Source organism: Drosophila arizonae, chromosome X (assembly GCF_054131065.1).
Source record: "Drosophila arizonae isolate 15081-1271.41 chromosome X, UAZ_ARI_1.0, whole genome shotgun sequence".
Classification (NCBI taxonomy): domain Eukaryota; kingdom Metazoa; phylum Arthropoda; class Insecta; order Diptera; family Drosophilidae; genus Drosophila; species Drosophila arizonae.
In genome coordinates, this window is record NC_142927.1 from 27761583 (window position 1) to 27777714 (window position 16132).

General features: G+C 41.6%; 1 protein-coding gene across 1 annotated transcript; it reads left to right on the forward strand.

Annotated features, from left to right (window-relative positions):
• Window positions 1-2204: 2204 nt before the first annotated feature.
• On the forward strand, window positions 2205-7258 carry brk (transcriptional repressor brinker). Its single transcript, XM_018016927.2, has one exon. It carries the CDS (start codon window positions 3388-3390, stop codon window positions 5833-5835), a length of 2448 nt encoding a protein of 815 aa, XP_017872416.2. The 5' UTR covers window positions 2205-3387; the 3' UTR covers window positions 5836-7258.
• Window positions 7259-16132: the final 8874 nt, after the last annotated feature.

Genomic DNA, 16132 nt, shown 5'->3' on the forward strand with positions numbered 1-16132 from the left:
TCAATGCTTTTTATCGGCATTATTGCTGCTGTTGTTGTTGTAGTAGTTGTTGCCGGTGCCTTTGGACCAGCACCTCTAATCATGTTGCGTGAGTCTTTCGACTCTTTTGGTTTATGCCTCGTTTTAGCTCGATTGGGCCCTCGCTTCGACTGCTCTTCAATATCGCACGCGCAAATGATGCTGGCTACAACGGCAACGGCAACAACAACAACGACAACAGCGACGGCGACAACAACTTACCATAGACAGAGAACACATTTTTTATTTATGAATTTGCATACACACGCAGTCGTCACAGCAACAACAACAACAGCAATAACGCCAGCAAAGTCACACAAACACATGCATATGTGTTTCATTCATGAATTCCAGTTGTCGACGATCGGCGCGGCAGCACAGCAGCAGAGAGAGGCTGCGACCGCAGTAGCTACAGCGACAGCAACATCGGCAGCGCAGATTTTTGTCTCTGCGCGTTCGGACAGCGAATTTCGATTGTCATTTGCAACAAGTGCGGCCCACTGTTGCTGCTGCTGCTACTTGTACTGTTGTTGTTGCTGCTGCCGTTCTATGCTATCGTTGTTTTTTTTTAGTGCAGTTGGATTTGTTATTGTACTTATGCCACGCTGCGTTCTATGCCCTTTTGTCTTTGAGCTTAGTCAGGTGGCGGCCACGGCAGCATCGCTTGATGATAGCAGCGGAGACGACTAATGCACCCACAGCCGAAAGCAACCACACACACAATTGCTTATAAACATCAACCACAAAACACACACACACACACACATGCTAACATATGTATATGTATACAATCATGAGCAGCAGCAGCAACAAAAAACGAAAAACAAAAAAAAAATGCATCGCTCTCATAATGGAATAACATGTTATTCCATCGTGAGGCAACGCACACCAGCGCATTACACATTCAACAGTTGATTCTCGATTGTGTACGTAGCACACAGACGCACACACTTGCAAAGAAATATATGCATGCACAGAGCATAACCAAAGAGAGCGAGAGTCAGAGAGGCAACGGCATGGCGCGCACTCAACCCCCTCTTCTACAATCACACACACACACATACGCAAATCGTGCGACAGCGAGCGCTCAACAAGTTCATGTGACGATTTGACGCTGCGTCGAGGCGACAGAGCAAAAGCAAAAGCACTAAACATGTCGGCCGGGCCGAGCCCTAGTGCCAGAATGTCTGGCAGCCACGACTCACATACACTCTTGCACATACACACACACTCTCATGCACTGTGTATGCACTTTACGTTTAGTATGTGCGCGTGTGTATCCGTGTATCCGTGTAAACTGGCAGAGCTAGCGAAATTGTAGCGCAAGTTGGCTGCAGTCGCCGCAACGCGGTTTGCAGTCGACGCTGTCGAAGCTGTTATTCCTTTGGCGCACAGCCACAAGAGCAACTGCACAGTGGGTCCCTTAGATTAACTGAAAATTGAATTAAAAAGGAAAATGAGAAATTACGCTTGGATCGAAAATAAACTATGCATATGATGACTTATGAATTGCATTTTTGAACTATTAGTATTTCGAATATCTGTTTAGTTCTAATAATACTTATATGAGTAGCAATAAATTTCAATTGAGATCATAATAATATAATTATTGATCATTGATCATTTTGAGCATTTTTGTATTCGTGACAAACTGCTTTTGCCCCACAGTTTGCTCAGTCTGAGTGGCCTGCACACCACACAGCGCTTGTCAGTTAGTCAGCCTGTGGTTAGGCAGGCGGCTGGGCTGTGCCCGGGGGCAGGGCCAGCAATCGTCGTTTGTGTCCGTCCCCTTCTGTCCGATGCGTCGGCCGACGGCCGTCGGTCGTCGGTCGGAGCAGAAAATCAACTCTACACCAGCCACACAAAAGCGCCGCGGTCGCAACAAGCACAACCATGATGGAATAATATATTTATATTTATATTAATATATATATATATACATCTACATATGTATATAAATGTATATATATACACACATATACATATATTTATTTGTATGTTATTCCATCATGAGCACAACAAGAAGTATTCTCACACACATACACTCACAGTCATTCAACATATTCACTCACACACACACACACACATAGGCACATACACGCACACATGCATACATATGTACATGCATGCATAATACAGGAGCGCAGACACCTCGCCGACGATTGTCGTCAGTTTGTCTGCAATGCTCAGCGCTGTTGCTGCTGGCTTGGCTGCAAAAGCAACAACAGCAATAGCAGCAACAACAACAACAATAGCAATAACAACAACTGGTTTGGTCTGGCGGCGGCGGCGGCGACTCTTGGGCCCGCCAAGTGTCTGACTCGTTCACACTCACACACAGATGCACGCACACTTGCTGCGCTGTCGGCGTTGTTGCTGTTGCTGCTGCGACTTCGCCTGATGAGCTATTAGAACGCACACTGATACGCAGGCACACACACACGCACATACAGGCACACGCACACAGGCAGACAGAGCGTCGACTGCACTCATACTCTCAGACTGAGAGGCGCGCGCGTGAGCTGTGCGCTGTGCTAGTGCTGCGTTCATTCGTTCATTTCAGTTCGATTCGTTTCGTTTCGTTCTCGCGCGCACACTTGTACGTCTACGTCGTGTACGTGTATAAGTGTGTGTGTGTGTGTGAGCGGCAGCGCCAGCAGCAGCAGCAGCAGCAGCGCCGACAACGACGGGCCAGCCAGTCTAGAACGTAGAACGCAGCGGGCAGAACAATTGTGTTTTGGATTCCTTGCCGTGCGGTTGCGGATCGCGTCGCGTTGCCAAACAAGAGCAACAATATTTTTCTCTGTGTGTTTTTGTGTGTGCAAATGAATTCAAGCTACAAATTTCACATATGTACAAATATATACTATATTTTTTTTGTGTTGTGCTCATGTGTTCTTTCATCTAACATTTACAACAGTCCACAAGCAAATTACAAATAATAATATTAATAAGAATATCAAAGCAACAACCAATACAAAAGAAAAATCAAAAAGCAAAAACAAAAAGTAAAATTAAAAACAAATACAAAAAGCAACCAAAAAACAAATATCAAATAAAAAACAACAACTTTTTGTTTCTCGTTGTTTTTCCAAGACGACAACGTTAACGTGTTTTTGTTGTTGCGCTCACTTGTTTCCAGTGCCAGCGCTGCCAGATCGCGAGTTATGAAAGCGCAAGCGTCGCCAGCGTCGCCAGCAAGTAGCAACAGCTACAACAACAACGCCACCAACAACTGTTGAAGCACATTGAAAACTAACTGTATATATTTATAAAGAAGTATATATAAATACGTTATATTGTAAATACTATTTTTGATATACAAAACGTTTTACAAACTACAAGGCAAATATTGCCCGAGCAACTAAAATGGATAACAGCGAACAAAGTTCGATAAACAACAATAATAACAACAACAACAGCAGCAGCAGCAGCAGCAACAGCAGCATTGCCGCCGCCGCCGCAGCAGCAGCAGCCATGGCAGCAGCCGCCGCATTGAGCTTTAACCAACAGGAGCAACACAAGCGACCTGCCAAGGACTCGACAGCAACTGTTGCTGAGCGCCATAGCAATGGCAGTGCCAGCAACAGCAACAGCAACAGCAATGGCAATGGCAACAGCATTGGCAACAGTAACAGCAACAGCAGCAGCAGCAGCGCCTGCAGCCCCAAAATGGGTTCACGTCGCATCTTCACGCCGCAGTTCAAGCTGCAGGTGCTCGAGTCGTACCGCCATGACAACGACTGCAAGGGCAACCAGCGCGCGACGGCGCGCAAGTACAACATCCACCGGCGGCAGATACAGAAGTGGCTGCAATGCGAGCCCAATTTGCGCTCGTCGGTGGCCAACAATCAGCATCAGCATCAGCAGCAGCAGCAGCAGCAACAGCAGCAGCAGCATTTGCACCAGCAGCAACAGCAGCAGCAACAATTGCAGCAGCAGCATCAGCATCAGCAGCAATTGCAGCAGCAGCAGCATCTGCACCAGCAGCAACAGCTGCAGCCGCCGCCACCGCCGCAACAGTTGGTGCCGCCAGCAGCGCCAATGAAGCCGCACCAGTTCCATCAGCTGCCCCACGCCCTGGTCGCCGCCCAGCATCATCATCGCCATTACCAGGCGGCAGCGGCCGCCTCTCTGGCAGCAGCATTTGCTGCCGCGCGCTCTCATCCGATGCTGGCGAACGGATTTGCCACGCCCCATGCCCATCCGCATCCGCATCAGTTGGCGGCCGCAGCGGCAGCCCCGCCACTGGCGCCGCCACCACCGCCGCCGCCTCTGCTGCCCCACAGCAATGGTACGGCAGCAACTGTTGCCGGCGGCACTGGCAGCAGCAGCTACACGCTGTCGGCAGCCAAAATTGCCGCTGTGGTGGCAGCCTTTGCCAGCAACAACAGCAGCAGCAGCAGCAACACCACCAACAATTGCCACAACAACAACAACAGCAGCAGCAGCAACAGCAACAGCAGCAACAGTTGCAGCAGCGCCACAACGTTGCCATATTGCTCAAGTCTACAGCAGCAACAAGTGCCAAATGCCGTGCCAATACCCACCAGCAACAACAGCAACAGCAATAACAACGACAGCAGCAACAGCAGCAGCCAGCACATTCCTCAGCCCGCACCGCAGCAACATGCAACGGCGCAACAACAGCCGCTGCCCTACGCCTACTATTTGACACTGCCCGCGCCCATGGATTTGTCGCTGAGCAGCGCGGCGCGACGCCAGCGCGAGCAGCAGCAACAGTTGCAGCTAGACCAACAGCAGCAGCAGCAGCAATCATTGCCGCTGGGTTGTCGCAAGCGCGCGGCCCAAACGCTGTGGCATGGCGACAGCAGCGGCAGCAGCAGCAGCCCGGCGGACAAGCTGAGCAAACTGGAGGCCATCAAGAGCGAGCCCAGCGACAACGAGGCGGAGGACGACGTGGACATCGATGTGGAGGCGGAAGCGGAGGCGGAGGCCGAGACTGAGGCGGCAACAGCAGCGGCAGCAGCAACTGTTGCCGAGCACAAGCTGCCCGCCAAGCAGGTGAAGCTCTTCAAGCCCTATCTGCTGGACGAGAGTGCAGCCCAGGAGGAGGAGGAGCGGGAGCGAGAGCAGGAGCAGGAGCAGGAGCCGGAGCAGCTGGAGCTGCGCGTCGAGGACGAGTGCGATGCGGATGCCGATGACGAGGAGCACGCCACGCTCAATGGCAGCAGCGGCGCAAGCAGCAAGAAGAAGAAGCGCGTGACGCCCAAGCAGCGGGAGCCGATCATCTGGAGCAATCATCCCTTTGCCGGCGGCAGCAGCAACAGTTGCTTTCAGTCGCCGCCGCCGCCATCGCTGCTGATGCCCTATGCAGCCGGCGCGGCAGCGCTGCCGCCGTTTCACGCCGGGAGTCCTCAGCAGCAGCAGCAGCAGCAGCACTTTCAAGGCAGCAACAGCTGCAGCAGCAGCAGCAGCAACAGCAGCAACAGCAGCAATTGTGGGGGCAGCAAGCCCGCCACGCCCACAATCAACGTGCTCAGCCCCTTCTCGGCGCCGGCGCTCTCGCCCATCGGCTTCTGCTGCCCCAAGGGCTCGCCCGTGTCCGGCTACGAGAGCAGCTCCTCCACCTACAGCGACAGCCCCAGCGCCAGCTCCTCCTCCACGCACGGCTACAGCCTCAGTCTGCAGCTGCATGCCCCCGTCTACAACGACAACCTGATGCAGCAGCAGCAGCTGCAGCGCTGGCTCGACCAGGAGGCGCTGGCACGTCTTAACTCCGCTGCGGCTGGCGGTCCGCCGACGGCCACGCCCAACAGCAGCAGCCGGGCGGCGCCCATCACGCTGCTGGCCTAAGCGGCAGCCGCAGCAGCCATCGAACCACCCACCTTAGCAAGCGTTTGGGGGCGTGGCCTAGGGCCTCTTCCTGGGCCTTGTAAGTTACAGCTTAAGGAAAAGTCTAAAAAGAAGAAGATGTCAACAAAAGAAAAAAAACTATTTTTTTTTGTTTGTTTTTTAATTGTTAAATTTAATTCAAATATAATTAATTAATTACTTCCAAAAGCCAACAAAAAACTAAAAACAAAAACAAAAACAGAAACATATCAAGCCCCGCCCCACACCCACCCACACACACACACACTTATATATACCTAAGCAATTGTCATACATTAAAACAAACACAAATAAAAACAAAATATTTTTAATTGTAATTAAAATTTAACATATTTTTTTTTTTTACTTTTAGCCACAAATTATGTTTAAGCCACATTTAATTTTTTTTTATACATTAAACATTTAATTAATTATTTTTAAATTATTTTAAGTCTTTTTTTTTTTTCTATAATTTAAGCGTACTATTTTATTTTTTTCGTTTTGTTTGTGTAAATAACTAAATTAATTATGTACAAAAACGAATGGAATATAATCAAGCAGAAACATGAATTAACTAAAGAACTTTTACTATAATTTGAAAGAACAAAAAAAACTGAATTATTTGGAAATATTTTCGCAGCGAAGTGGAATATATACATATGTACATATATATATGATATATAGAAGTTGGATTAATATTGGATGGATATATTTAAGGAACAATTGTTTATGGAAAAACAGCAACGAAAAACATTAAGAAAAATTATTAAAAATTAAAGTAAAATATTAAAAATCATTTTTTTATTATTTATATTATTTTTATTTATTTATTTATTTTTTTAAAATTTTTTAATTTTCAAATGCAATTGTTCCTATGACAGGGTCAATAGAAAACTCTATATGTGTATGTATATGTATGTATATATGCTTGCTGCAAGGGTATTCAAAATAACAACAACAACAACAACAACAACAACAACTGCAAATGCAAATGCAACTGCAGCAACTGAGTTAAAAATAATGAAATTCAAACGTTTGTAAGAAAAAGCTTTAAAAACAAAACAAAATGAAAAACGAACACACACACAAGTGCACACACACACATCTATGAATTTTGTTGTCATGGCTAGGAAAGGAAGCGTGGGCGTGGCCAGCCCACAGAATTGAGTTAACAAAACGGGAACTAATCAAATGTGTAATTCATCTATAGTTGATAAATATATATAGACTTATATATATATAATTGTTAAGAATAGATATATTATATATATATGCACTAATTATATACATGTATTTTTTTTTTTTTTTTTTTTTTTGGTAAATTGAAAATTCTTGTGATATGAAAAAACAACAAACAAAATTTGAATAAATTGTTAAAAACTGCGGATGCATATAAAGAATCATATAGATATCTAGTTATATATCTATATATATAGTATATTTACATCTATATTATATCTATATACAATATACATATATACAATATATATTTATATACAAGAGATGTTTTTTTTTGCGCAAAACTTTATATCCATACGTGCCCCTAAATATATATATATATATAATTATATATATATTTATGAATATATATTTAAAACAGTATTTTTATATATTGAAACAAAAAAAGATAAAGATTGAAAAAAAGCAACAAAAACTGAACAAGAAATAAAAAAAATATAATGAAAAACATGAAAATCAAAGTATTTTTTATTGATTTCCTTCGCTTTGGCAGCGTTCTTTCGCTCGTCTTCTTTGCGGCGCGATTCGTAAACGTTTCGTCTGCCATTTTGCTGGCGGGTGTTAATCACTTGGCACTCGCACAACAAACAGTAAACAGCTCGCCAGGCCCTTATGCAATTGGCAATTCGGAATTCGCAATTGGCAATCGGCTGATCAACGATCACGCTACTCTTCAGGTATTATGTGATCAGATCAAACAGATCCCACTCGCTGCTACGCTATTTCGTTGTTCTTCCTTCCGTTTGTCCCGCCTCGCCTCGCCTCACCCCTCCTCTGCTCGCTACTCTTCTCTTCTCTTATACAATTCATTGTGGGACAGTAAGGGAAATATGGGTAATATGCTAATGCTAGTGAAAATACGGACGACGGACGAGTCGTAGACCTATGCATTCTACCTGGCGTCAGATTCCCAGACAGACTTGTTTATGCCGCAGCTTTAAAGCCAATTTAAGACTAAGATCTATAGCTCAATATATAAATACAGTAGAATCCGGCTATAACGTCTCCGCTTATAGCCTGTGTACGGTTATAGCCACGAAAATTCTGGTTCCCAAACTTATACGGCTCTAGCACCTTCCGGGTATAACGACGGTCCCTCGTATTTCGGAATTTACTACCATCTATATATATACATATATACAGATTAAGGTTTCTTCTTATATGAACTCCCTTACATGCCAGACATATCCATACTATTTATATACATACATATATAAAATTGTAAAGGATCCTTCCTATAAGCCGAAACTTTCTACAAATATAATGTAAGATAAAAATAAAATGTAAAATATAAAAAAATATTATATAACATATATGAATATATGCGAATGAGATCACTTTATAATAACTGTAAGTTCCTAAATAATTTGCAAGATCTTTTCGTCTTTATAATCTATATACATTTCATATATTACATATATTATTATATAGCCAACTCTGTAGGTAACCTCATATAGACCTATTCCACTTGAGACTTACAGCCAAACGAAACAGATCCTAAATTGATCTCACGCCATTTGATGTTATAATTTGAATTCACTGAATATGACTCGTTTGTTACCTGATACCATCGTGCACCTTGCCTCATTATCAGACCATGCCACATATGTTTCTATTGTATACTAGGAAAGGCACTGTTGACTTTCGCTGAAATTGATTCTTCGAGAAGCACTGTTTGCTTTGAAATCACAATCCATTGAATATGTTTCAGTTACGCTTATTTCAGATGTTGTTCCAAGTACCATTCATTGCATTTGCCTATTAGTTTTCCTATTGGCTTTTGCTGCACTTCACCTTCAAGTTCGTCTCGAACGCTCTATCATCTCTGATCGCCCAGAGATCGTTTGAATATTTTCATTTCAGCTACTGTTTCAATTCCCATTCATTTCATAAAGTGAAATGAGACGAGAGTAGCTCTTTTGGCTGTCTTTGAGCTCCTCCCATCGTGGATTTCTTTGCGCTTTGATAACGATCGGCTGATCAATTGATCTCAGTCAGTCATCGCTTTATTTCAAAGCTCATTTTCATTCCGTTTCATTCCACTGAGATCGTTTCTATAGTAGTAACTTTTCATGAGACCTATCGATTCATTTAAATCTATCGAATATGATCAGATATTGCTGTATTCCGCAGCTAAGCTAGCATATGTTCCATTTCATTTCGTTTCAGTCCAGAAAAGGTCTTGTGGCTTTTATTGAATTCGTTTCATCGCTCTATCATCGATAAGCTGTCATCAGGTATATTCCACTCTCAAACTTATTCCATTCCATTCCCAGCGAATCACTTCATTTGGCTTTCCTTTCGATCACTTCTCCACTTCTAACCTCACTTCACTCTGATCATCATATCAGCTCTGCTTTGGCTTCGCAATTAAGCTCATGTCAGTTCCATTCCGTTTCGTTCAAACCAAGAAAAGAGCATTCATATTTTACCGACTCTGTCTTATCTACATTTGCTCGCAACCAGTTATCGATATCTTATTATCGATCAATTCCACACTTAGGCTCATTTCCATTGCATTCCAGTCCATTCCAAGCCTTTTGGCTTTCATTGAGATCGTTCATCAGAGATCTCTGTTCGCTTTGAACTCGTGAATACTTTGAATACTTTCAGTTATCTCTTAATTCCACACCTTGTCTCGTTCCCACATCATTCCCATCGCACGGACAAGAAAAGCTCTTTCGGCTTTCGCGCCAGATCGCTCCATGATGAATCTCTGTCCGTATGATCTCGTGATCTTGCGTGTGTCATCTCATCTTGGCCAGCTCATCGCCAGCACCTCGACAACTGCTGTGTGTGTGTGTGTGTGTGTGTGTGCCTAGTTTTTTCGTATGGCCGTTCCATTCCATTCCGTTTCGCCCCGCTTTCGCGTGCTGTGTTTCTTAGTTCTGGTCAATTCGCATGGCATATTTTGGTTCTTTTCGGCTACCGCGCTGCGCTGGCTGCTATGACTAAGCCGCTAAATTCTATAATGCTCGTATTTTTAAAACATTTAAAAATAAAGTGCTCTCGTTTGCCAATGTGTGCGCCAATCGGCAGTCAGAGCTGTCGCCGTTGACGTCGCCTCTGCCGCTGTCGCTGTCATCGCCGCAGTCGCCGTCGCAGTCGCGGTCGCTGCTCTGCCCCTCACTTATTTTACGTAGTTGATATTTTTGCATAGCACACCCAACTCGACACTGTGTGTCTCTCTCTGTGTGTGTGTGTGTGCGTGTGTGTTGTGGTTGTGCTTGCTGCCAAAGAATTTTTCGCTAAGTCGTGCAAGAAGTTGCTCGAAAGAGACCAACAAATACCCTGCCTACGCACTGAGTCCATGCGACTGTTCGCTCAGCTCGAACAACTTGAGTTAAGTCAACTTTTAGCTGCTCTACATATACCCTATAAGCGAAACTGCTCAATTTCAATATGAGAGACTGCCTAGATACTCTACATAAGAAATACCCTATCTCAACTGCTCACTAAATGAAGTTTCAATAAGCGTAGAGCTGCTCGACTTACCAGATACTCTACATTGCAAATACCTTAGCAACGCATCAGTTTGACATTCCAATATACTTTGACCTCTTCGACCTGCTAGATGCTCTACAAAATGATTACCCTACCCATGTAGCTCATATGCCATCTTGTTCGAGTTGGTCTTATTGAGCTAATTTTTATACTCTACTTTACGCAAATGGTTGGAACAGTTGGGATTATTTCAGTACGTCAAAGTGCTTTCTACTTCCCTTAAGATTTATCGATTGCCACAAATCGCTTATCGATCTTGAGCAAATATCATAATGAATATATTAGCTGTTAGATTCGGGTACTTTGCTCAGCACTTTTACAATTCTAATCTTTTCCGCCTTAATATGATTGAAGATCTTGAATTTCTGTTTGTATTTGTGCCAGCATTTACTTGTTATTCGTAGGTCACAAACTGTATACACTCCCTCATTTTGTGTATATGTATATAAATAACAATTCCGAGGTTTATCAAATAAAGTGAAAAGAAGCTCGACTTGCACTCTCACATATACGGCTATAAACATATACACACTACGAGACGACACTTGCGGTCATTGTTTATGTCATCTGTATAGATTTACGTAATACTACCCTTTGGGGAACTGAAGAAAATTGTCACCTGACAGAAAACTAAGCAATATAGAGAGACACCGTCCAGGAGATATATCAGCGAAGTCAGAAAAGTCGCCTCAAAGGTATGGAGAGATAGTGAATTGTCGGGGGAAAGAGAAACGACAAAGGGTTTGGATAGAATTGTATGGAAAGAGGCTATGCAGAGAAATGTCGCCCGTTGATACTTTGGCGATACATAGAGCAGATAAATATCGGATATAATATGGGATATAAGATATCTGTCAAGGTGATTCATGTTCTCTCTGTGGCTCGTATTCTCCCTTAGACTCTAGAGACAGATCAGTTGATTGAAATATACAGAGATACAAAAGCGATTGGCTGGAGACAGATAGCTATAGGGAAATACATGAGCGAAACAAGGGGAACGGTGAATAGCTGTGATCAGATTGGGGTGACAATAAATCGCCAGGGATATTCTACAATATATATACGATAGCTAGACAAGGCAATGCTTGATTACCAATTGCAAATCAGAATTACGAAGTTTGTTTGTAGTTGCATAACACCTGACTAACTGCAAATTATCTTTCTGCTGATAATTCAAACAGTGGAATGGCAAAGGAGAGAGATACAGAAAGAGAGTGAGAGAGAGAGAGAGAGAGAGGGGAGAGAATACACCTGTGTGTGGCTGGCAGCCTGTTGTTTGAAATCTGGGTAGCATCCAAATCGAAAAGAACTATATCCCCCGCCCGGCAGTCGTCTACCCCTCCCGCTAGCCCCCCGGAAGCCGGGGCATGTGCCTCATTTTCTATTTTTCTAGCATTTCATTTCGTTTTGTTGCTTTGTCTTGCGAATTTCTTTGATTTATTTCGTGTTGCTGTGCGAGCGAAATTCTTGTGACTCTTTGTAATGCCACGTGACACAGACGATTTGCGCAAAGCAACCGCACCACCGTGCACCACCGTGCACCACCGCGCACCATCGAGCCGGCCACTCAGCTGATCTGCAGCAGCGCCTGTTGATCATGTGCAGCATCATCTGCAGCCAAAATTGCAAAGTTAACAAACGAGAATCGAGGCGAATGCGGGCCGCGGAATGCGGCGGGGCGGCTCGCTAGGGTGGCCATTAGGGTGGTTCTGCTAGGGGTTCGTTCCTCTTGATGTGCGGCATGCTGCACTGCACACCTGAGCGCATCTGGCAAGGTCATCCAATTGTTTCTATACATTCAATTATTTCACATTTTATATATATGTAAATATGTAAGAGCTACAACGAGTGGGCATTGCCCGGCATTGTGCGGCCAAAATTGTTCTTCAAAAATCTCCAAATAATGCATATTCTATGCCAATTCCTTAATTATTTAGCAAATTTGAAGAAAAATTTGTGTTCCAACATGAAAAAATAAAAATATATATAAAAAATATGTAAATTATATACAAAATTTCGAAATGTGGGGCCCAATGCTACTAATATTAATATATTGAACAAATTAATATTATTGAACGAATCGAACTGTTATAAAAGAATATTGATTTATTATTAATTTTATTTTTATTTTTTATTTTAGTTAATTACTATTTAAAAAAGTATATTCTAATTAATAGATTCAATATACATATACATATATACGAATTGAATTGTTATAAAATAATATATTATTATTTTAATATTATTTTCTTAAAGGTTCTTTTATATTGACACAAATATACAAATATAATGTTAAGAAAATAACAAACTAATGAAAAATAGAAAAAAAAAAAAATAATAGTTTTAAAAAGTTTTCTATTTTTCATTAATCTATATTCTTCCAAAATTATATTTGTATTTTTCTGTCAATATAAAACAACCTTTATTATTTTAATGAAAATAATATATTACTTAAAAAATATATTTTATGGTTATTTAATATTGATAGATTTAATATATTATTTATATATTTTTGGTTGACTTATGGATTGGACATATTCAGGTGTCTAATGAACGGTCAACGATCGAATAGAATCCGATGCTCAAATATTACTCAATTGCATTATGATAAATATTTATTATATAAAATTATATAAACTGCCCCAAGCGTTATAATATATACATATTTACACACAATATAAACTTTACCAACTATTCAGGCATTTCTTATATACATTCTTTGATATAGAAATATAGTAAATATATAATATTTGTAATATATATAATATTTGTTTGGATCAACTTAGCTTTCTCCATCATTGCGATTTGCTTACGCAGTAGAAATACACTTTCTCTATATCGCAAAAAAAAGACAATAAAATAGAAAAAATACGATAACAGTTTATATTGCGGTAGCAAATCAAACCGAACTAAATTCCTTTCATTGGCATTGCAGCTCATGCGGAGCAGGGGAAGTACATTATAAATGTATTTCATCATACGACCCAATGACGTTCTTAACTAACCAAGAACAATTCCTATTCCGATCCATACATGCGCGTATTCTACTGATATCTGACTTATCTTTGAGTTATCTTGGACTTATCATCTGGCACACAGTCACAAATCTGAAGAACAGACCAATAACAAGTTCATAAACTCCTGTTAAGTGAAGTTATGAAGGTTTAAAGTTCATCTTAATGGTTCTACAGGTAACAGACTTTGAGTCTTTGTTCAGTAAGTGAAGAATATGAGTAATATATTACGGTTGAGTCATGCCTCCTCCCATATGCAGTACTTCAAAATAGTAACTTTGATTTTGGAGTAGATACTCGTGTAGATCTTATATGAGTAGATGTTTAGATATTTTTAAAGCCCCTAGTGTAATCATCAGAAATCTGAAATTACTATCTATACTGCAATTTTAAAGATATGATGACCAACATTACCAGATCACAGGCGAAAATAATTGATGTACAAAATGGTATTCATGCGAATTGTTGTAGATATTCAGAGATTACCAAACACCCAAAGGTGCTCAAAGGCGTCAATGCAAGATCTATGATCACATGATCAGATCTAAGATAAGAGTCTAACAATTGTCTATGATTGGACTTTTATTTGCAGTTTGTTCAACTAGCTGTACTAGAGACGATGAGGGATCCGTAAGAAAAAGAGCTAGATCAAATCAATTTCACTTTCACTTGCGTATCGCTCATTAGTCTAGGTCTTTACTACCATGAAGTGCCACATATTAAATCTAGAATCATCAGAGAAGATCAATGATCAGCAAAAGTGAAAGCAGATTTATGATCAGAGTCTTACTTTAAGATCGTTCAACTATAACACGAGCTATTTATAAAGTGCCTTCATATGAATCTAGAATCGCCAGAGAGGATCAGTGATCAGTTGATATTATTGAAGAGGATCAGCAATCAGCAAGCAAATATAGATAAATATCAATGGCATATAATGCTAATGATTCAGTTAAGTATAAACACATACCTATATCACATAGGTATACATATATATCTATATATGCAAGTGTCTCGTTATATGAGTACACGTAGCTATCGGATCAGCACTCGACGAGGATCGCTTGTGGCTGATGCATGACCGGGCAATGGGCAAATAAATCGTTTATTTATTGTGGCGTAAGCTATTGGTTCCACTCGAGAGTGTCGTCCGGCGAGCATGCGACTGGGCCGCATCTACTTGGACAGAGCAAAGTGCGCAGATCGATCAATGACCAAGTGGACAAACATATAAACCATCCATGCCCAAACGGAACGTCTCTCTTCCTATGGGTTTATTGCAGCTCCTAAAAAAACATGCAAAAGCCCGTCCGCACAGATCCATCAAGGCGCCGATAATGTCCATATCTGAGCATTAAGGGGTTTGTCATAAACGATTCGCCAACTTAAAGCCATAAATTTCCCAAAGCTCACGCTGCTTCCTCTCGTCTGGTTCTTCTTGTTTCTTGCTTCTTTTTCATTGTCGCGTTGGGTTGGGCATTCAGTCCATTTTACCCAGCGACCTAGATAAATGAATAATACTAATCGAATAAACATATATATATTTTATATATAATTATCATAGTATTAATCATTCTCAAGTGGCGTTCACTATTTTTAGCGGACATTTTGTTCAAATCGATGCTCTTCAAATAATTCATGAAAACAGAAACAGAATAAAATATCGCTGAAATGTGGAGCTGACTGAAATATTGTGTAAGGTCGCCGTTATCTTGACAAGGGATAAAAATTGCGAGTGGCCTAATCAATGAACCCAATCGCAGCGTACGAAGTGCTTCGATTCGATACGACTTCTGTATACCCTGTAAGTAGGTTGGATGAACGTAAAAGTTACCGATCAATATATGTATATCGATGTGGAATATTATAATCTTATAATAAAGGCTATAAAGTTGTGACTAAGATCGATATCGATAGGTATAGTTATAGAAGCTCCTGGGTCTAAATCGAATTAGGTTTTTCTAGTTTCAGTGCCTCGATCGAACTATTTTCCATCATTATTTTCTCTTATATCCTTCTTTTTTAACGATAGCCCCATTTCTACTAGGTTTAACTTTTACATCCATCATCTCCATCAGTGTTCGATTTTGGCAACGATCAAAGAACTATAAGTGTTACATTATTTTTATTGATATCAATATTCACACATAGATATTCTTAATAAAAATTAATATAACTGATCTTGAATGTGGCTTAGAATAGTAGCTTGAAGATCCTCAGTTTGTTCTATATAGCTTCCGAAGCTCCATCTCACTGTCGACTTAACTTGATTCAATATACCAGCCCTGTCTAAAGATTCTTTCCAGGGTATTTCACATTCGTCTCTTTGGCTTGCTGTTGAATTTTCTTTTGAAATTGATAAGCATTTATGGCACGATTTTCGCCACGTTGTGTACAGTTCCTAGGGCCCGGCCCGGCCCGGCCCGGCGCGTTTGAATGAACCCCAGTACAGTGGACTTATAAATAGAACGTCACGAACCGTTGGTCGGCAAGAGAATAATGCGGGAATGAATATTACGAAT